The sequence below is a fragment of the Diospyros lotus genome, chromosome 2 (assembly GCF_014633365.1).
Source record: "Diospyros lotus cultivar Yz01 chromosome 2, ASM1463336v1, whole genome shotgun sequence".
Classification (NCBI taxonomy): Eukaryota; Viridiplantae; Streptophyta; class Magnoliopsida; order Ericales; family Ebenaceae; genus Diospyros; species Diospyros lotus.
Window position 1 is genome coordinate 42,140,532 of NC_068339.1, and position 22,109 is coordinate 42,162,640.

Genomic DNA, 22,109 nt, shown 5'->3' on the forward strand with positions numbered 1-22,109 from the left:
TAAAGTTTTTTTTTTTTTATACTATTTACCCTTAATTTTAAGATAAGCTTAAGTAGTAAGTTCCTTCGCAACGAAGGAAAATGATAAGAAGAGGAGCAATTGTATTTGTAGGGAAGAAAATGAAAAGGGGACATTTTTTATATTTTTTTAAGGGAATGTCACTTTTATTCAATCACTCATTAAATACTTCTAGTCAATAATCAAATTGAATGTGACACTAAATTATTGAACCGATTTAGATGCTTGTGAATTATTTCTATCCAAATAATATTCATTTTGATTAAGGCTCTTCTTGACTTAAAAGTCACACTTTTAGTCAAGAAATTAGGATTGATTTGTCCTCAAATTGGCTCCTTACAAACACGAGCATAATGCTAACTTGAAAATAATGTGCATGCATCTCTTTCAATGCTAACGTACTCTTGCCACACGCTTGTTGACAATGCTGTCCATAGTGGCAGCCAAAATCAGACCTTATTTATGCATACAAGCTAAGCACCTCAATGCACTTTGGATGCTAAGACATGACCAACACGAGATTAACAAGTGGTTTGCTTATGAAATCCACAAATGATCAAGTTGTGGAACAATGAGACGGATAACAACAAAGAGGACGATACAAGATAAAGCCTGCCTTCCAATCAGTCATATTGACATCGCCTCGTGACATAATCAAACTACTGGAGTTAACAGTGGTTTGTTTAAAAAGTGAGCCTCCAAGTTTCCAATGACAAGGTCAGCCATGGCTGTCCGGGTTTCCACGGTCCCACTCCCTACATGAGGGGTGAGGACTACGTTACCAAGCTCAAAGAGCTGTTCAGGTACTTCGGGCTCATGTTCAAACACGTCGAGTCCAGCTCCACCCAACCGGCCTTCAACCAGAGCAGACACCAGCTCAGGTTCATCAACATGAGGACCCCTCCCGATGTTGATGAGGACGCCCTTAGGACCCAATGCATCAATAACCTCACGGTTGATGATATGTCGAGTTTCTTCAGTCAGAGCGCATGCAACCACCAGAATATGACAGTTGGAGGCCAACTCAACGACGCTTGGGTAGTATTTATATTCTGAATCTGTTTTCCGTGTTCTGGAGTAGTAGCTGATGGGGCAGCCAAATGCTTCAGCTCTCTTAGCAATTGCTAAGCCAATTCTACCCAGTCCAATAATCCCTACAGTTTTGCCACTGAACTGGGGAAAACATAAAAAGAGGTGACACCAGATGAGATGTGCATGCTTTAAAAGATAACGCAATAAATAACAAAATCAATATATCAGTTCTTAACATATAGCAGGTAAAGCTGCTTAGCAAGTTAGCATGCGTTGGAAAAGCATAAGACATCATTTAAAAACAAGTCAATTTCCCACATACTGAACATCGATTTCCCTACTCTCTAAATGGGAGCCTTCAAACCCTACTTGAAAGAAAAATACATGAGGGGACTATTTGCCAGCAAGATTCATACTGTTGCACTCCCCCTTTATACAACAATTTCCTGTCTTTATTAAATTATTTATTAGTCAAGAATGCCTGGTTCGCCATCAAGACAATTCCCTAAGAGAAAAGCACTTCAGATTATTTACAGTTATTGCAGAGAATAATAATGTGATTGGAGGACTTCATTCCTTAGGTGATCCCACGCAGAATGGCTAGGTAATGAAATTTCATGAAATGCAACTTCTAGCCACAACTCAGGTTATCTACCTTAGCAATCAGGATGACACTACCATTCACCTCTGAACCAATCAACTGCAATAAAACAAAAATGCAGTTAATCATTTCATCTCACCCTCATAATCTAAACTCCCATGGTTTGTGAAAGGCTGCCCTTGCCCACAATCTTCCTTGTCGATGTGTCATTTAACTTGGCTTTCTTTATACCAACTAGCAAAGCACGAAATATATAAGAAGAATGTGTACCAGGATGGAACCTCTCCAGAATTTAGAAATTTCTGCCTTTCCAGTATTCTGTAATATGTTTTAGTATGATAGGCTATACTAGAAATGCATTCAAGTGTCATAGGGAAAGTTAAATTGCCTACCCCTAAAGTATTTGACAATGGTAGAAACCTCCCCTCAAGTAGTTGAATTTTGATGGGTCACTTGTTATATTAGGGAGATAAATGGAAAGGACCAGGAAAGATGATGAAGGCCATGGAAACGATTTAAATAGCATGGCACTCCAGTAAGGATGATGTCTTCATGTCTGACATGTATTGGACATAAACACAAACTTAGACATTACCAGATATGTGCCAGACATGCCATTTAGCATATCTTTTTTTTTTTTTTTTCAATTTTTTTGACAGCCAAATGCCAGAGTGCGCTTCGGACATATAAAGGACTTGCCTGTTCAACAAGCATGCATGCTGCAGCGACAGCAAGGGGCAGACTGAAATTTTTGGGACTTAATTTTGGGTACATGTACAATTGTTGGAAAAGTGTATGGTTCAAAGAGGAAAAGGTAAGGAAAAAAAGGCACCCCACTTTATTTCTCTCTCTGAATATTCATAATCAAAGAGAAAGACTATATCTTCCTCCTCCCTCCCCATTGTTTCCTGTTGGCCAATTAAGTCCGACCAGAAACTCCATTCAATCACTCATTCTATTGAAGTCTTCTATCTGCTTCTCTCTCTTTCATTCTTAGCCTTTGAGTCAATCACCAGAAAGATCCACTGGTCTATCCAACAAGTAGACATCAATAATGCTTTTCTCAATGGTGACTTGCAAGAGGTAGTCTACATGGAGCAACCTGAGGAATTTGTTGATTCTCAATACCCTTCTCATGTTTGCCAGCTTAACAAGGCTCTGTATGGTTTGAAGCAGGCTCCTAGAGCCTGGTTTCATAAACATAAGTCTGCTCTTCTGGCCTGGGGATTTCAGTCTTGTATATCAGATGCCTCTTTTTTCATTAAAATGATTTCTCAATGTGTTCTCTACCTTCTTGTTTATGTGGATGACATCCTCATTACTGGTTCAGCACCTGATCTTGTAGAAGGCCTTATTTCTGATCTTAATCCGCACTTTGCTCTAAAAAGCCTTGGTTCTGTCAACTATTTCTTGGGTTTGAAGCATTCAGAAATTTTACTGGCCTCTAATTATCTCAGTCAAAATATATTTCTGATCTATTCACTAAGACTGGTATGAAGGACTGCAAACCTTCTTCCTCTCCTGTTAGGAAAGGATCTCAGCACAGACAAGCTCCCTTATATAATCCTCCACTATACAGACAAGCTATTGGATCTTTACAATGCTATATCTCTTTCATTGTGAATAAACTCGGTCAGTGTCTTAAAGCTCCTACTCAGACACATTGGACAGCCTGCAAGAGACTTCTTAGATATCTCAAAGGCACTATTGCTAAAGGTCATGTTTTACAACAAGCAGCACACTTAACTCTATAAATATTCAATGATGCTGACTATGCTGGTTGTTTGAATGACAGAAGATCTACCAGTGGTTTTTATGTTTTTCTTGGTGGTAATCTCATTAATTGGAGCTCTAAGAAGCAACCAGTTGTTTCCCGGTCCAGTGCAGAGGCTGAGTATCATGCCTTAGCTTCTGATCTTACAGAAATTCTGACTTCAATCTCTGTTCAAAAAATTGGGAATTCCTATTTCTAGTTGTCCTTTGTTGTGGTGTGATAATTTGTCTGCTAAACAACTTGCTGGAAATCCTGTTTATCATGCCCGCACCAAGCATATTGGAGTTGATATTCATTTTATTCAAGAGAAGGTTGCTGATAAGCAAGTTGAGGCTTGACTTGTTCCTACTGAATATCAGGTGCAGATCTTCTGACAAGGTTTTCTGCTGTCTCGTTTTCAATTCCTATGCTCTAAGCTCAACCTTGTTCATAATCCCAAGTTTGTTTTGAGGGAGGATGAGATGGAAATATGGCCACTCAATCTTGTTCATAATCCCAAGTCTGATTTGCAGGAGGATGTAAAGGAAATATGGTTGCAGCTTATCTGAACAGTTTGCGTTTTAAGGTTTAAGAACAGTTTGTGTTTTAAGGTTTAGGAACAGTTTGTGTTTTAAGGTTTAGGGTTCAGTTCGAGGATGTTAGTTAAAATAGTTAGTTAAGTTTGTTGTCAGTTAAGTTTGCACTATATAAACTGCAACCTCTAATTCACAAGACATTGAGAATTATATTTGAGATCTCTTCATCTTCCTCTCTTTTTTTCTTTTCCTTCTCTTTCTCTATTTCTTTTCTCTGTTTTTCATCTTCCGGTTTCAGATGTGAAACCTAAATCTTATTCTTTCTTTCTATCTAAACATTCACAATCCATGCCTTTTCAGCAACAATAGAATGTGGCCATAATCATGGATGAAAGTGGTGCAAGTTTACAAGTACAAAAGTGAGAATTAAAGGTGGATAACAGGAACCAGAGAACACTCCCTTTCACAGTGAAAACTCAACCAATCCAATGTAGTTATCAGAAATTAATATTAGCCAAACATGGCCATTTTCCATTGAAACTTACCATCCATTCCTTTAATCACGAAATACAGAAAAAAAAATACTTTTCTTTTCAATAAAAGTATTTAAAAGGAGAATCTCCTTCTTAAGGGGCGAACATTTTCCAAAGCAAAACCTAGAAGCTTACTTAAAGAGAAATGTCATATACAATATGAAGAAAAGAATTTGGGATCCTTCTCCCCACAGGAAACAAAAAGGGAAAAAGAGATGGGTTCCCTTAAGACAAAAATTTCTCTCTACACTTGCAAATGCTTTAGTATTCCTTGCCCTCTAGTTGTGCCACAAAATGCAATAGGGAGCAGTCCTTCAAATGCAAAGTTGTGTCTTACTGAAGCAAGCTGTCATGGCCTAAGCCTGACAATTCTCTTCTTTCCAATCCAAAGAGAATTAAAAGGATCAAACACCCGAACAAAGAGCAGAAAACAAAGAGAAAATAGAGAGAAATAAGAGAGAAGAGAGAAAGAATGAGAGAGAACAGAGAGAAAAGAGGGAGATGCTGATATTCTCGTTAACCAAAATCCATCCCAAGGATGGGGAGAATATATACAAAGCGTTTGGGGGGAGAAGATTCTCCTACTAGGGTGGGCCCTACACCCTTATAGCTATAACAAACTTGATACTCTCCTAACCTCCTTGCACATGACAATAACTAACCTCTACATTAATAATTACAGTAGTAAAAAAAAGTAAATAAAAATGAAATGAGCTATAGTAGCAGGTCCCTTCTCGTGACATTTCCCCCCTCAACCAATTTCTTGTCCTCAAGAAATGCTGAGGCGGTTGGCAATTCTTGGGAATTGCTTGAGGAGATCTAGGAGGTACTCCCAAGTGCTGTCATCAGACAAGCTACCCTGCCATTTAACCAAGACTTGAATAAGAGGAGCCCCAAGCCCGTACACTACCCTTCCCTCCAAAATAGCTTCAAGTTCCACTGTCGGGCTAGCCTCTTTAGGAAGAGTAGGCAATGCAGAACTCGCTGGTTGTGCCCCAATTGACCTCTGTAGGAGCGATACATGAAACACAGGGTGAATATGTGACCATGCGACTAGTTGCAAGCAATATGCCACATTCCCTACCTTAGCTTCTATGGGAAATGGCCCATAGTACTTTGGACTGTGCTTGGTTACTTTTTCTCAAGTGATAGACTTCAAGTGAGGATACCTCAGCATCAAATACACTGCATCCCCTTCTTCAAACTCTCTCTCACTTCTTCTCCGATCAACAAACTGTTTCATTCGATTTTGGGCTAAAGCTAACTCTTGTTTCAACTGTTGTCTCACTATCCTCTTCTGTTACAAATAATCTTCTACTGTGGCCACATTGGATCCCCCCCCCCACTGCAGGCAAAACAGGTGGTTTGTACCCAAACAAGGCTTCAAATGGGGACATTTTAATTGAGGAATTATGGTTAGTATTATACCACCATTGGGCCAGAGACAACCATTTGTGCCACTCCTTAAATTGTAAGAGGCAAATGCACCTTAGGTAACTTTCAAGGCTTTGGTTCACCCTCTCGGTTTGCCCATCAGACTGAGAGTGATAGGCTGTGGACATGCTCAGTTTTGTTCTCAGAGACCTTATCAGCTCCTACCACACCAAGCTGGTGAAGATCTATCTCTATCAGAAACTATGGACTTAGAAGTCCCATATAACTTAACCACCAAATCCAAGAAAGCCTTGGCCACTTCCTAAGCTATGTAGGGGTGAGTTAATCCTGTGAAATGGGCAAACTTGGTCCGCTGGTCCACCACTACCAGAATACTATCCTTACCCTCTGACCTAGGCAGTCCTTCCATGAAGTCCATAGACACACTCAACCAAGCTTGGCCAAGGATAGACAAGGGTTGCAGTAGCCTTGGGTAGGCCACCGCTTTTGATTTACATCTCTTACAGGTGTCACATGCCTGCACAAATCCCTTAACCTCCGATTTCATCATAGGCCAATGGAATATTTGTTTAACTTGCAAGTAAGTATTTTGTTCCCCTGAATGTCCCCCCCAATGGAGACTCATGCAGGGCCTGTAAGATCTCCTTCTTAAGTTCTGCATTATCCCCAATCACTATTCTTCCCTGGTACCTCTGCATTCCCTTACTCAAAGAATACTCGTCAGCCTAATTGACCCCAGTAGTCAATTTCTCTAGTAATGTTCTAATTTTCCCATCCCCTTTATAGTTGTCAATAACCTCTCGGTACCACTCAGGTACCACCAATGTCATAGCTACAGAGCTTCCTTTTTCATGGCATCTTGAAAGTGCATCAGAGGCTACATTTTCCTTCCCCTTTTTGTATTGTATTATGTAATCCCAACCCATTAGTTTGACCATACCCTTCCTTTGCAGCTGTGTTTGAAGCTTCTGTTGCAACAGAAACTTCAAATTTTCATGGTCCGTTTTGATGATAAATCTTCTCCTCCCAAGTAATGCCTCCACCTATCAACAACCATCAATACAACTAAGAATTCATTTTCATATATATTGAGCCCCAAGTGTTTAGGGCCCAATACCTGACTTCGAAATGCTACTGGCCTCCCTTCCTGCACCAAAACTGCCCCTACGCCTGTTCTACTTGCATTTGTTTCCAGAATAAGGGCTCATTGAAGTTAGGAAGCCCTAACACTAGCACCCTACTCATGGCCCCTTTTAAATTCTCAAATGCCTCTTCTACTTCTGGCCCCAGCTAAAACCTCATTTCTTCAACAAATCAGTTAAGGGCTTACTAATGATTTCATAGTTCTTTACAAACTAGCGGTAGTATCCGGTTAGTCCTAAAAATCCTCTTAAAGCCCTCATCGAAGTAGGCCTTGGCTAGGACACTATGGCCTCTACCTTTCTTGGATCTGTACTCACGCCCCCTTTTGATATGATGTGTCCCAAATATTCCACCTGCCCTTAACCAAATGCACACTTAGATTTCTCAATAAAAAGCTGGAGAGATTTGAGGATATCTAGGGTAGTTATAAGGTGAGTTAAATGTTGTTCAAAAGTAGGGTTGTAAATGAGTATATCATCAAAGAACACTAGTATAAACTTTCGAAGATGGGGTTCAAAAATTCTATTCATGAGAGGTTGAAAAGTGACAAGGGCATTAGTGAGCCCAAATGGCATCACCAAGAATTCAAAGTGCCCATTGTGAGTCCTAAAGGTAGTTTTGGAAATATCCTCGGGTTTTATTCTAATTTGATGATACCCCGAGCGTAGGTCAAGTTTAGAAAAGAATTGGGCATGGTAAAGCTCATTCAAAAGATCTTCCACCAAGGGTATAAGAAGTTTATCCTTGATGGTCATGGCATTTAGTTGGCGATAATCCACATGAAATCGCCATGATCCATACTTCTTTTTTACCAATAGGACTAGGGAAGCAAAAGGGCTTTGGCTAGGTCTAATGATGGATTGTTGGAGCATATCCTTAACCATTTCTCAATCTGATTCTTTTGAATTGGAGGGTAACGGTAAGTTCTAATGTTAACAAACTCGGTGTTTGGTTTTAGATTGATAGAGTGGTCAAACATTCTGGTAGGGGGAAGGGATTGGGGTTCAGTGAAAAGATCCGCATACTCTACCAGCAGGTTATTAAGGAGATCCAAGTGGTATACCTGATCTGGCATCCCCTGGGGTGTGCTAACTGTCAGGTTGATCTGCTCCTGCATTCCTTGATCTCCTTGTACCTCCTTTGCTGCTACAATTGAGAAAAGATGTGCCAGCTGATTCCATTTTTCCTTAATTACCCTCTATATCTTTTCTCGGATATCATCTTGCAGGTTCCAGCCTCTTTTCCCCCCTGGTAATGTCATCTTCCTGTCACAACCCTAGGGTTAGTTAGGGTTGTGATAAGAATTGGAGGAAAAAATCAAAATTGAAGGAAGGGGGAAAACAGTAGAAAGAGGGAGAGATATTGAGAGAAAGGGGGGAAAAACAAGAGGGAGATTGGAGAGAGATGTAAAGAGAAATCAGATCTTTCAATTAATCAATTCAATCACAATTCTCTCCTCTTACAATTGACCTTTTTATTGGCATAGCTAGATGCTTAACTAATTTCTAATAGCATCTTAACAGCACCCATGTGCTTCTAACAACTTGTAAAATATCCCTAACTAACTATTAAACCCTATTACAATAGTGCCCCTTTATTACTCCTAGGATAATGACAATTCCCTCACCTTGAAAGATTTCTTGTCCCAATTCCCTCACCTTGAAAAATTTCTTGTCCCCAAAAAACTTATTACGTTAAGCTATTCTTATTTATCCAATCCCAGCTTTCTCTATCAGTTTAATGCTTCTTCCCTTCTTTATCCTTCTAGGCTTTTTTCTCTTTCCCTTTCTCTTTTCTTTCTCCTCAACAGCAACAGCATTATATCTTGCTGCCACATCAATGGAAACATTAATAAGCAAAACAACAAGGGTCTCAGTCCCTTCAACAAGGAATCCCTTCCCTTTCTTCCTTTCATCTTGTTTCACTTTATCCTTCTGTGTCCTCCATTGCTCCAGATTAAAAACATACTACTGGAAGGTTTCAGTGTAATCAATTTCACGCAAGCATCCTCACTTAACCTCTAACCAATCCTGAACTGCCCTCCATTGGTTATCTACTTCGATTAAGGCACAAGTTTCCTCTCAATTGACCGATTTCTCAGTTGGAGTTACCTGATCCATAGTAGGAAATTCAGCAACTCCTTCCATTCCTATTCTTTCAAGAGAAATAGATTTAAGATCTCCACAATCTAAGGTTGTTGTGATCGTTTCCATTCCAAGATCTTTGGCTCCCGGATTGCTAGCAAACATCTCAGTTTCATCCTCAATAGTTACCTCCTCCAACGGTGTCATATTGAGGGTTTTAGCATCTGGATTCTCAGTACCAATGGAGGTGCTTGAGATGCTACCAACCGTTGGATTGCCATCCCCCAATTCTTCAATCCCTTCTTCCATGTACTCCTCAGTCCTCTCCACAACCAAAACCAAGGGAGTAGTATGTTTAAACCCTTCCATATCTTCAGTAGGGGCCTCCTCAAGTGGAAATACTTTTACTTGCTGGTAGCTGGAGTACACCAAGGATTTACTTTTAGCAAGGTTGTCCTCCTTCGGCTGCTCCACATTAAGGAATTCCTCCTTGTTAAAACTTTCTCGATAATCATCTAAGTATTCTGTGGGGAAATTGTAATGATACTTCTTAGTCAGTATCATTGCAAACTCCTGCAGCTTCTCGCGGAATATTCGACTGAATTCCTCGCACTCTTCATGTATCCCACTGGTTGTTTCCTTGCACCTTAGATTAAACTGATTATCCATTTTCTTTTCCCATGTCCCATGATTCCAACCAAACTCCTCATGGTTTCTATTATATTCAATTGAGATTATAGCATTTTGCTTCATGTATGCACTGCCTCCCCTAGCTTCATGAGTAGAACACCCCATTGAAAATGCAGCCTTCTTTGGCTGCCATTGAGGCTCCATTCCAACTGAAAAAGAAGAATTCTTCTACTGTTATTGAGGCTTCAATGGTCTCCTAAGTGCACTGCTCCTCTTAGCCGATTTTTCACAATCAATATACTTTGAAGACCAAGGAGCTATATACATATTGCTCTTCTTCACCTCTCCAATTCCAACAAAGTTAACAAGAATTCAAAGTCGAAACTACCCTTTGTTTACCTTACTAGCAGCCTAGAATTTGATTGGAATTACCGCCTGCAGAATTCCTCTTCACTACTTTGCTACTCAATCCTTTCTCCGAAGCCACGGACAAGTTGCCTTAAGCCTTCTCAATCTACACTAGAACTGTTCATCCACCTCCTACCACCCAATCAGTCTTGCAATCTTAGACTTTAGTCTCTTATAATTTGGCCGAGACCCCACAGAATTTAGCGGCAATAAGAGGAATCATAAGCTAAGCAATGGCCGAGATCCATTTCTAAGGACCGTTGCTAAGGAGCAACAGCCAAGATCGTCTGGGTTTGCTTGCCTCAATCACACACACAACGACTTGGATCCAGCTACTAGGACAGCTGTAATTTAAACAAGCCGTTGGAATTGAAGGCTAAGGATGTTCACAGAATTGGCCAGGGCTCTTCGCCTTTCCTGTTCGAACAACCATGTCGGCAACAATATCCAAAAATCAGATCAGCAGCTCAACCTATCTGTCGTCAATCCAGATTTGCAACGACCGCGACTCACCCAGTCACCGTCCACTGGCCGCGACCCTGTCCAATGGTCGGAGGACCACCTGCTCCGTGGTCGCTTCCTCAGTTCGCCTGGATGGCCGGAATCGGCCATGCTCGCAATCGTTGCGGATTCAACGATTCGCCTCCCCACCGATTCCTCCTTCACCCAATCACTGCCAGCCTTCACAATTCACCAAGAATCATTGGCGTTGTTCCTTCTCGCCCCAACCAATTTTGCAATCGCTTTCAATTCCAAAATCACAAGAACTCATTGCTAGTTCAATCACTACACCCACTCCCGAGTCCAAATCACAACACCCACTGAATCGCTAATACTTTGGATCCCACATGCGATTGCCTTGATTCGGCCATTGCTTCCAGAATTCAAGCACTCAGCCTGATTCGTTCCTGGAAGTCAACTTGGTCAATGGTTAGGACAAACAATTCTGTTGAATTCATCGGACCACTTGAATCGCCTCAAGCCCCGCTGCCCCAATCATATAACTCCTTGAGAATTGGTCGGATGTTGCTTCCCTCCAAGATCGCTAACAATCGCAGCCTATATCGTCGGAATTGCTTCACCTTTCCCTTTCGAACCGTCTCACCAGATTTCATCACCGAGAGTCCTTCGTTGGAAATTAATTGTGTCCAGAAGCAGTAGCCCCAACCCAATCGGAATTCTTCTAGCTAGCTCGCTGCCGAAATCCGCCTTACTGCAATCGCTAAGGGAAACCACTCACCTCATAGTAGTCGCCTTCAACTGGAATCAAATCCACAACCAAGGATTGACTGCTCTGATACCATTGTCACAACCCTAGGGTTAGTTAGGGTTGTGATAGGAATTGGGGGAAGAAATTAGAATTGAAGGAAGGGGGAAATCAGTAGAAGAGAGAGAGAGATTGAGAGAAAATGGGGAGAAACAAGAGAGAGATTGGAGAGAGATGTAGAGAGAAATCAAATCTTTCAATTAATCAATTCAATCATAATTCTCTCCTCTTACAATTGGGCTTTTTAAAGGCATAGCTAGATGCTTAACTAATTTCTAACAGCATCCTATCAGCACCCATATACTTCTAACAACTTGTAAAATATCCCTAACTAACTATTATACCCTATTACAATAATGCCCATTTATTGCTCCTAGGGTCATGACACTTCCTTCTCAAAGGACACCTCCATCCGATTAAAATCAAAGCTAATGGGGCTTTACCCCCTTCATCCAATCCACTTCTAGAAACACATCACAGCCCTCCAACTGTAATAGCCTCAAATTTGCTTCAAATTTTTCCCCTTGCAACTCCCAACAAAAGCCATTGCAAATTGATTTGCTCAACACCCTTTGGCCATTGGCTACTGTAACACTCGAGGGTGAAGCCCCTGTGACACTTCAGCCTTTTGGTCGTGCTTTCATCAAGAAAGCAGTGGGTACTCCCGCTATCTATTAGAATCATGAGGTTGCAGCCCTTAACTTCCCCCCCCCCCCCCCCCCACCTTAATGATTTTGTTGTTGGCTACTCCCTTCAAGGCGTGAATGGAGATCTCTCCATTGTCCTTGTGAAGTCATTTGTTTTTAGATTAGTTTTTGTTCTTAGTATTCCCTTTGGGAAGTCTGTCAACATATTTTTCATTTTGTAATTTGTATTAGTTAGTTTGTTTCAAAGCTGCCCGGAAAATGGTTAAATCCGGTCAGGATAGGGGCAGTTAGTTGTAACTGCCTTGCCCGCCTCTATGCTTTATAAATAGGGGCTGGGAGGGCTCGGTTGTGGGTGTGAGATCTCAGGATTATCTTGTAAGGGTTGTGCAGGTGAGCTAGGCTGAGAGATTTTGTATTTCTCTTGGGATTTCTTCTCTTGGTAGTCTAGGGTTTTAGACTAAGGGAAAAGAAAGGGTTTCCTAGTTCATATAATTGGTGTAAAGTTGCCAAGATAGTGGAGATTTCATGGGCCTAAGGCAGTCTGGATGTAGGTCTCTTTTTTGAGACTGAACCAGGATAAAATCTTGTTTCTCTTGTTGTGTTTTATTGCTGTGTTTTATTCCTATTTTTGTTCTTCCTATCGAGTGATTGTGTGTATATTGTTTGGGGGTATAATCAGTGAGTCTTGAGGGGTAGTTTGTTGTAAGTGTGTTACGGTGTTAAGGACTACAATATGGTATCAGAGCTCCAGGGATCATCTCCAGCAACTCTATCAAGATCTTCAAGATTCTCAAGAAACCAGAATCAGCTCTGGTAGGCGATTATGGCACCCTCATCGGCCACCCGATATGATGTGGAGAAGTTCGACGGCAACAATGATTTTGGTCTCTGGCGGATCAAAATGGAAGCCCTGCTGTGCAGTCTCAGATTGGAAAAGGCAATCGAACAAGAGGTAACTACCGAGGGAAGCTCTGAAGGTAAGGATCCTAAAACCATATCTTTAGAGGATAAGGAAATTAACAAGAAAGCATTCAGTATGCTTATCTTGAGTCTTGGAGACAAAGTTCTCCGAGAAGTTTCAAAATTAAAAACAGCCACTGAAATCTGGATGAAATTAGAGTCTCTTTATTTAAAGAAGACTTTATCCAGTAGGCTGTATTTGAAGGCCAAATTCTTCACATATAAGATGCAAGAAAATCAGAAGCTTCAAGAGCATCTTGATGAATTCAATAAGCTATGTCTTGACTTAGAGAATATAGGAGTAAACTATGAGGATGAAGACAGAGCCCTAGTTCTTCTTTATTCATTGCCTAAGTCTTATGAAAATTTTGTAGACATTCTTCAACACGGTAGGGACAAGCTATCGTTAGAAGATGTAATAGGAGCCCTAAACTCAAAGGAATTGAGAATAAAAATGGAAGTAAAATCCACCCCTAGTGATGCCCTAACCGTAAGGTCTAAGAGTACCAAAAAGGACTCAAAGGGAAAAGGGGAAAGTCTATATCAAAGTCTAGAAATGGAAAGGGCCCTATTAAATGCTACTACTGCCAGGAGGAAGGGCATATCAAGAGATACTGCCCTAAAAGAAAGAAAGACATGGCTGAAAAGAAGACATCCGATGGTGAGCAAACTTAGTTGACCTTGGATATGACAATTCAGAGGCCTTGACTGTCACAGAAATAGCTGGAAATAATAGTTGGGTGATGGATTCAGGTTGTTCTTTCCACATGACCCCTAGGAGGCATTGGCTGCAAAATTATAGAGAAATCAATGGGGGTAAGGTCTTGCTGGGCAATGACCATGAGTGCAGGGTTATAGGAGTGGGTGATGTGAGGTTAAGGATGAATGATGGCACGGTTATTACTCTCTCTGCAGTCAGGCATGTGCCTGATCTCAAGAGGAACTTGGTTTCCCTTGGAGAATTAGACAGAAATGGCCTAAAATTCAAAGGAGAGACAGGGGCCATATCAGTGGCAAAGGGGTCTCTTGTCTGCATGAAAGCTAAACTGCAAAATGGAATTTATATCTTACAAGCCTCCACCTTAAGTGGTGAGGCTGCAGTAGTAAATAGCAAATCCCAAGATTTGGCAAAACTGTGGCATCTAAGGATGTCACATATAAGTGAGCAAGGGCTCAAGGAGTTAGCTAAACAAGGGATCTTAGAAAATAACCAAGTCTTAGTTTTGTCCAAATGTGAGTCTTGCATCTATGGGAAGGTAGCAAAACTTAGGTTTAATAAGACTGTCATTCACTCATCTAAGTCTATCTTAGATTATATACACTCGGACCTGTGGGGACCAGCCCAAACCCCAACCCATGGAGGTTCTAGATATTTCCTTTCTATCATAGATGATTATTCTAGAATGTTGTGGGTTTATGTGCTAAAAACTAAAGATCAAACTTATGGGACCTTTAGAAATTGGAAGACAATGGTAGAAGCTCAAATGGGAAAGAAAATTAAAACCATTAGGACAAATAATGGATTGGAATTCTGCAATAAGGAATTCAATGAAATGTGCAAAGAAAATGGCATAATTAGGCACTTAACAGCGCCTGGAAATCCCCAGCAAAACAGGGTGGCTGAGAGAATGAACCGAACAATTTTAGAAAGGGTAAGATGCATGTCATTCCATGCTCATTTGCCAAAAAATTTCTGGGGAGAAGCAGTATCCACTGCAATCCATATTCTCAACCGAACCCCATCTAAAGCCATAGATTTGCAAACTCCTTATGAGAAATGGACAGGCCACAAGCCTAGTCTTTCTCACCTTAGAGTATTTGGGTGCTTAGCCTATGCTCATGTGAAGCAAGGCAAGCTTGAACCCAGGGCTAAGAAATGTCTCTTTATAGGTTACCCAACTAGTTGTGAAGGGATATAAACTATGGAACCTTGAACAAGAAGGACCTAGGACAATAATCTCAAGGGATGTGACATTTGATGAGTCAACTACTATGAGTCTAAGCAAAAATGAAACCCAGAAGGACCTAGATAGAAAGGAGGACTCTATGAAAATAGATATTCAAGGTATAGAGTCTGAAATAACTGAAATAGAGCCTGAACCAAATCTGGACCCAAATGGTCAGGTCCAAGAAGAAGATCAGGATGCTGAAACCTCTCAATATGAGGAAGAAGAGGCCGACAGTGATGCTGATTCTAGCATTGGTGATTAGCCAAACCCAAACAAGTATAGTGTGGCTAGAGATAGGCAGCCTAGAGTCCGCAGGCCACCTCTTAGGTTTGGCTTCTCAGATTTAGTAGCCTATGCCTTACATAGTGCCTCCAAAATTTCTGATGAAGAGCCTCAATCCTATGACCAAGCTATAGCATCTAAGTATTCCCAAAAATGGATAGAAGCCATGAAATCAGAAATATCTTCCCTTAAGAAAAACCAAACCTGGGAACTGGTAGAAAAACCAAAAGGGAAAAGGATTGTAAGCTGCAAATGGCTCTACAAAATAAAAGGAGGAGCTGATGAAAATTCTAAGCCTAGATTCAAAGCTAGGCTAGTTGCTAGAGGGTATACTCAAGTCCAAAGGGTTGATTACAATGAAGTTTTCTCCCCAGTTGTAAGGCATACATCAATAAGGGTTTTGCTGGCCACCATTGCCCAATTAGACTTGAAATTGGAGTAGATGGATGTTACTACAGCTTTCCTTCATGGAGAGCTGGAAGAAAAGATATATATGAACCAACCTAGAGGTTTTGAAGTTAAGGATAAAGTGGAGAAAGTTTGTTTGCTAAAAAAGTCTCTCTATAGGCTCAAACAATCTCCTAGGCAATGGTATCGTCGATTTGACACTGTTATGATAGGTCAAGGATATTCAAGATGTTCCTATGACTGCTGTGTGTATTTTAAGCACATATCTCCTAGCATTTCAATATACTTACTGTTATATGTGAATGACATGCTTATTGCAAGTCAATCCCATAGAGAAATTCAGCAACTTAAGCAGAAATTAAAGGCTGAATTTGAAATGAAGGAGCTAGGTGAGGCTAGAAAGATTCTAGGGATGGAAATCTCTAGGGATAGACAGCATAGGAAAATTTTCTTATCCCAAAAATCCTATATAGAAAAGTTGCTATCTAGGTTTGGTATGGCTGTTTCAAAACCAGTGAGTGTGCCGTTTGCACCTCATTTCAAATTATCTTCAAATCAGTCCCTAAAGATGAGGTGGAGAGAAGAGAAATGGAGAAAATTCCATACTCAAATGCTGTTGGCAGCCTGATGTATGGAATGGTATGTACCCGCCCCGATCTAGCTCATGCAATGAGTGTAGTTAGCCACTTCATGGCAAACCCAGGTAGATCCCATTGGATGGCTGTAAAATGGATGCTTAGATACCTAAGGGGCACTAGCAAGAATGTATTGTCCTATGGTGGAGCTAAGATAGGAGAAAATCCTAGTATTTTAGGCTTCTCGGATGCAGATTATGCTGCTGATCTTGATAAACGTAGGTCCACAACTGGTTATGTTTTTAAGTTGTGGAATTCCTCTATTAGTTGGAAGTCTAGCCTCCAACATGTGGTAGCTTTATCCACTACCGAGGCAGAATATATAGCTGTTGCTGATGCAATTAAAGCGGCTATATGGCTTAAGGGGCTAGTAGGAGAGCTTCTAGGTTTAGAGGTTAAAGTCACCTTGATGTGTGATAGTCAAAGTGCTATACATTTGTCAAAGAACCGGGCTCACCATGAGAGGACAAAACACATAGACATTAGGTATCATTTCATTAGGGATATTATTGAAAATAAACTTGTTGATCTAATCAAAGTTGTAGATGAAAATAATGCTGCAGATATATTTATTAAAACTGTTCCAGTTTCAAAGCTTCAGCAACATATCAAGCAGCTGAATTTTATTCCAGATCAGAATTGAAGATGGAGCAGGTGTGCAGGAAGCTAAAGTGCAGTGAATCTAATTCAAATGGGTGGAGAATTGTGAAGTCATTTGTTTTTAGATTAGTTTTTGTTCTTAGTATTCCCTTTGGGAAGTCTGTTAGCATATTTTTCATTTTGTAATTTGTATTAGTTAGTTTGTTTCAAAGCTGCCCGGAAAATGGTTAAATCCGGTCAGGATAGGGGCAGTTAGTTGTAACTGCCTTGCCCGCCTCTATGCTTTATAAATAGGGGCTGGGAGGGCTCGGTTGTGGGTGTGAGATCTCAGGATTATCTTGTAAGGGTTGTGCAGGTGAGCTAGGCTGAGAGATTTTGTATTTCTCTTGGGATTTCTTCTCTTGGTAGTCTAGGGTTTTAGACTAAGGGAAAAGAGAGGGTTTCCTAGTTCATATAATTGCTGTAAAGTTGCCAAGATAGTGGAGATTTAATGGGCCTAAGGCAGTCTGGATGTAGGTCTCTTTTTTGAGACTAAACCAGGATAAAATCTTATTTCTCTTGTTGTGTTTTATTGCTGTGTTCTATTCCTATTTTTGTTCTTCCTATCGAGTGATTGTGTATATTGTTTGGAGTTATAATCAGTGAGTCTTGAGGGGTAGTTTGCTGTAAGTGTGTTGTGGTCTTAAGGACTATAGTCCTCTTCCCCAATATCCTCATAGTCCTCTTCCTCTACCTCCTCTTGTTCATCCTTTTCATCCCCTTCTAGCAACAAGATTTGCCTCTTGCATTGATGTTCGGGATGGTACTTATCCCCACATCGAAAGCAAAGGCCAGCTAACCTCCTTTGCTCCCTTAGTTGCTCCCCAAAGGGAACTGAACTTGTCCCTACCACATTTTTCACCCCATTGCCCCCCTTCGCTAGCTCTCGATTTAGCCCTTTCCTCCCATGTTAGATGTTCCTGCAACCACCCCCCTTGGCTACTACCTTTGTTTTTTCATTAGGGCCTCCACTAGCATCTCTTGCAGGCGAGCACTCTCAAATGCCTGTTCTACCGTCTGGGGCTTCATCATTTTAACCATTGGTTGTATCTCTTCACTCAAGCCACTCATAAAGCTTAACACGAAGTAAGCTTTGGAGAAGTGAGGATTATGGCCGGTCATATAAGACCTGAGTTCCTCAAACCTTCATAGATAGGCGCCCACACTCCCTGTTTGCCTGAGTTTATTGAATTCCTCAATGGTGTCCACCATACTCCTCTCCCCAAAGCGCTCACAAAGTTTTTCAAAGACCTCTTCCCAGGCATACTCTCCTCTCACCCTTAAAACACCCTTGAAACCAGGCATCCACTACTTCGTTGAAATAAACAGTGGCCAAGGTCACCCTTTGCACCCTTAGTATGTTGTACCACTCAAACAGTCTCTCGCGCTTCTTCAACCACCAATGAGGATTAGCTCCCTTAAATACCAGAATCTCCATCCAGGGCATAAGAAACCCCGAATGATGATGGTTGTGCGGATCTTCTCTGTCCCTACCCATCATCCTTTCCAACTCCTCCTCTGGATCTACCTCAATCTCTAAGGTCTCATTTCCCCGGTTCATTCTATTCCCTTGCAAAATTGGCTTATTCCTTTCTCTAGGAGGAAAGTCGAGAGATACCCTTACCAAGTTCTGGCGAGTGAACATCACCATGAACTGTTGCATTTAAGCTCTCAACTCTTCCCGTACTTGCACGATCGACCCTTCCAATCTCCGCTCCAGTCCCTCCATGGAACTCTCCAATTTGCGATCAATGGCCACGATCGCCTCATGGTTCCGAGTAGCCCCAAACTCCAGTTGATCTACTCAATTCTGGAAGTCGTTCATCGTCGAACTGACTTGCTGCAATTGCAACTCTAGGTTCTTCATGTAGGTTCCTTCTGCCATCGCACCTCTCCACGGAGCACCGGCTGAGAATTGTGGCTCTAATACCAAGATTGTCACGGCCTAAGCCTGACAATTCTCTTCCTTCCAATCTGATGAGAATTAGAAGGATCAACACCTGAACAGAGAGCAGAAAACAAAGAGAAAATAAAGAGAAAGAATGAGGGAGAATAGAGAGAAAAGAGGGAGATGATGCAGAATTCTGATATTCTCATTAACCAAAATCCATCCCAAGGATGGGGAGAATATATACAAGGCATTTGGGAGGAGAAGATTCTCCTGCCAGGGTGGGCCCTACACACCCTTACCGCTATAACAAACTTGATACTTTCCTAACCTCCTTGCACATGGCAGTAACTAACCTCTACATTAGTAATTACAGCAGTAAAAAAAAAAGTAAATATAAATGAAATAAGCTATGGTAACGGGTCCCTTCTCGTGACACAAGCCCATCCCCAAGAGTAAAATAATTCATCACAGGCACTGGCAATCACCTAATGTACATCAAAATAAGTAACCACAGGCTCCACATTTCATCAGACACCAGATAGTGAAGAAGCAAATAATTCATCAATTCACCTCCCTTCGTATAAGAGTAGCACCAGAACCTACTTTGACTGAAAAAGTTTTCAACAAACCGAACTGATGCCTAAACTCAAGGGTGAAGAACAAAGTCAACAAACAAACATCCATTGTGCAAAATCTGCTATGGTCTGCTTGACGAGATAGGTAGAACATGGAAAACGACAGCAAGAATCTGACTTTATGGAATTCAATTAGCACAGGCCAAAGTTACATTGATAGTGAACAAACTACGTAGCAAAATAGGAAATTTGATAAACTTGACTATTATTGCAATCAGTCTGGAAATAAACCTGAGAAGCACAGAACCACCAGCAAGAAAGTAAAAAATCAAACCTTAGTGGTGAGCTTGAAGTCGCCCTTCTTCCACGATCCACTCCTCACATACCGGTCGGACTCGCAAAGCCGCCTGAGGGTCGCGAGCATGAGGCCGATCGCCAAGTCAGCCACGTCTTCGGTCAACACATCGGGCGTGTTAGTTACCCTAATGCCCTTCTGCTCACACTTCCCCAAATCAACCTTGTCCAATCCAACGCTAAAACTCGCCACGATCTCCAGGCTCGGCAAACAGTCGATCAGCTCGGCATCGGCGCCGGCAGTCGCGTTTCCGACGACGGCGCGGATCACCGACGCGTTATCTCGGAGGAACTCCTTCTTCTGAGGGAAGTTCCAGAAGCGGAAGAGCTTGAAGCGGCGGTCGAGCTCCTGTTCGAGGTACGGAGACATCGGACACGCCATCAGGACTCCGATGGACTCCATTTTCTCCGGCTAGTGGCGGAGGTTGAGCGAGGATGGCTGGAGCGGACAGGGTTGGGGTTAGGGTTTAGAAAATTGGAAATGTAGACTGTGCATCAGTGGTCGTTGCTTCGGCTGTCGATCGATACTTTCATTGCCCAACCGTTTGGAAGTTCTCAGTCGTCCAACGTGCGTGGCTGGAGATTCTTCGTCGAAGGAGCCACTAGATTTCGCCACGTGTCTCCTAGCCAAAAACATGTTTAAAAATATTTTTAATTTTTTAAAGTTAATTTAAACCTTTAAATAAAGCATTGATACTCTATACAATTCAGAAAGTGTAATATATAATACGAAAAGTATATTATATATAATTATTATATAAAAATATTTTATACGTACGAAATAATAATTATATAATAAAGTTTAATTGTATATATATTTTTTTATTTAATTTTTATTTTTATTTTGTGTTATTTTTCTTACATAAAATATAATTTATATAAATTTTATATTATTTTAATTTTTTTTTAAGAATAAGGAAATAAATTTAAAAATTTGAGCATAAAAAATATTATAAAATTAATATTATAATATAAATAAATAAGTATTTTAAATAATTAATATTATATTATAATATATAAAGGACTTGGGGGGATGACAATAGGAGATGGGCGGCGAGTTGTACTATTTGTACAAAAGCATTTTTACAGAATTCTTTACAGGGCCGAGATATCGCGAGAAATTAGAGATATCTCTTGTGTAATTTATCGCGATTTATCATCTCATGTAAATCTGATCAAAATGAGAAGAGAGAGGGAGAGAACCAGGACAAAGCCTTGCGCAAAACCCTCTCTCAACCAGCAAAGACGTCGTTCTCGACAACACAAAAAGCATGAGAAGTTGCTTCCTCCACAACCCCTTCCCCAACGGCAAGTCGTAGCGCCATCGTTCTTATCCCGATATCACCATTACAGTTGCAGAGACTAAGCATAGGGAGAAAGAGAGAGAAGAATGGAGAAGAAGTCGGGATCGTTATTCTTCAAGTGGCTGGGGAAGAAGGACTCATAGCTGTGGTGGTTTAGAAGCTCCAGCCTCCGATGGAAGAGACTTAGCTTCCAGCTTTGGTTCGTCGACGGCTTCCTCTTCAAGATTGTCTTTGTCTTAGAAGCCATTGCTTTGGTGGCCACTCTTTGTTTCTTCTATCTCTATTGCGACTGCCACATCTAATTTGAGATTCATTTGGGTTTGGGTTTGGTTTTTCTGGAATTTTTTTCCTTTCTTTTGGGCTGTGTTCGCTCTTTGTTTCATCTGATTTTCTTATATAAAACCTAACTATCAATATTGAATTCGAACTTCTTCAAGTTCTCTCTCTGCTTCAATGCAGAAATTGGCTATTCAAAGTGATTATATTTTGTTTTGTGAAGATTGGCTTGAGAAGAAGATTACAGATTTTTGGTTCAGCTTTTGTTTGATTTCCAACCGTAAAAACAAGAGAAAGAGAAAGGACAAGAAAGAAAATCTTTTTCATCACAGAAAATTCTTTCCAAATTTATCTCCTCTGTCTTGGATTTTCTTTCAATTTTTCTGACATTTTCCTCACAAACTGATAAAAAAAATCATGGCTTTCTTCTCTCCAAAATCTTCTTCCACATTCATTTTTACAGAAGGGAAGGACGCATACTGTAAAACAAAGGCAAATTCTGAAGATACTGTTCAATGTTCATGAGTAATGAGCCATTAAAGTCAGAGGGGGAAATTGGGTCATTTATGAGGGATAAATTGGTCATTTCAATGTCTCTGTAAAGCTTATGTACATTTCTTTCTGTACAAATAGCACAACTCGTGGGCGGCACAAGGGAATTAAGAAGAAGAGAGGCGACGGACACAGTGAGGAATAAAAAGAAGGGAATTAAAAGGGCAGCGGCCGCAAGAAGAAAAAGATAGCAGAAGGCGCAAGAATTGGAGACGGCAAAACAAGAATAATTGGAGA

General features: G+C 40.9%; 1 protein-coding gene across 1 annotated transcript; it reads right to left on the minus strand.

The window, feature by feature from the left end:
- Positions 1-379: 379 nt before the first annotated feature.
- LOC127793753 (glyoxylate/hydroxypyruvate/pyruvate reductase 2KGR) lies at positions 380-20,269 on the minus strand. Its single transcript, XM_052324458.1, has 2 exons — positions 19,721-20,269; positions 380-1,191 (listed from the first exon to the last, which is right to left on the minus strand). Exons 1-2 carry the CDS (start codon positions 20,141-20,143, stop codon positions 673-675), a joined length of 942 nt encoding a protein of 313 aa, XP_052180418.1. The 5' UTR covers positions 20,144-20,269; the 3' UTR covers positions 380-672.
- Positions 20,270-22,109: the final 1,840 nt, after the last annotated feature.

Bases quoted from the DNA above. Each gene is read 5' to 3' on its own strand.
- LOC127793753 (XM_052324458.1), bottom strand. From the start codon at position 20,143: ATGGAGTCCATCGGAGTCCTGATGGCGTGTCCGATGTCTCCGTACCTC. The intron at 1,192-19,720 runs GTTTGATTTTTT...TGTTTTCCCCAG, and splicing joins ACTTCAAGCTCACCACTAAG to TTCAGTGGCAAAACTGTAGG.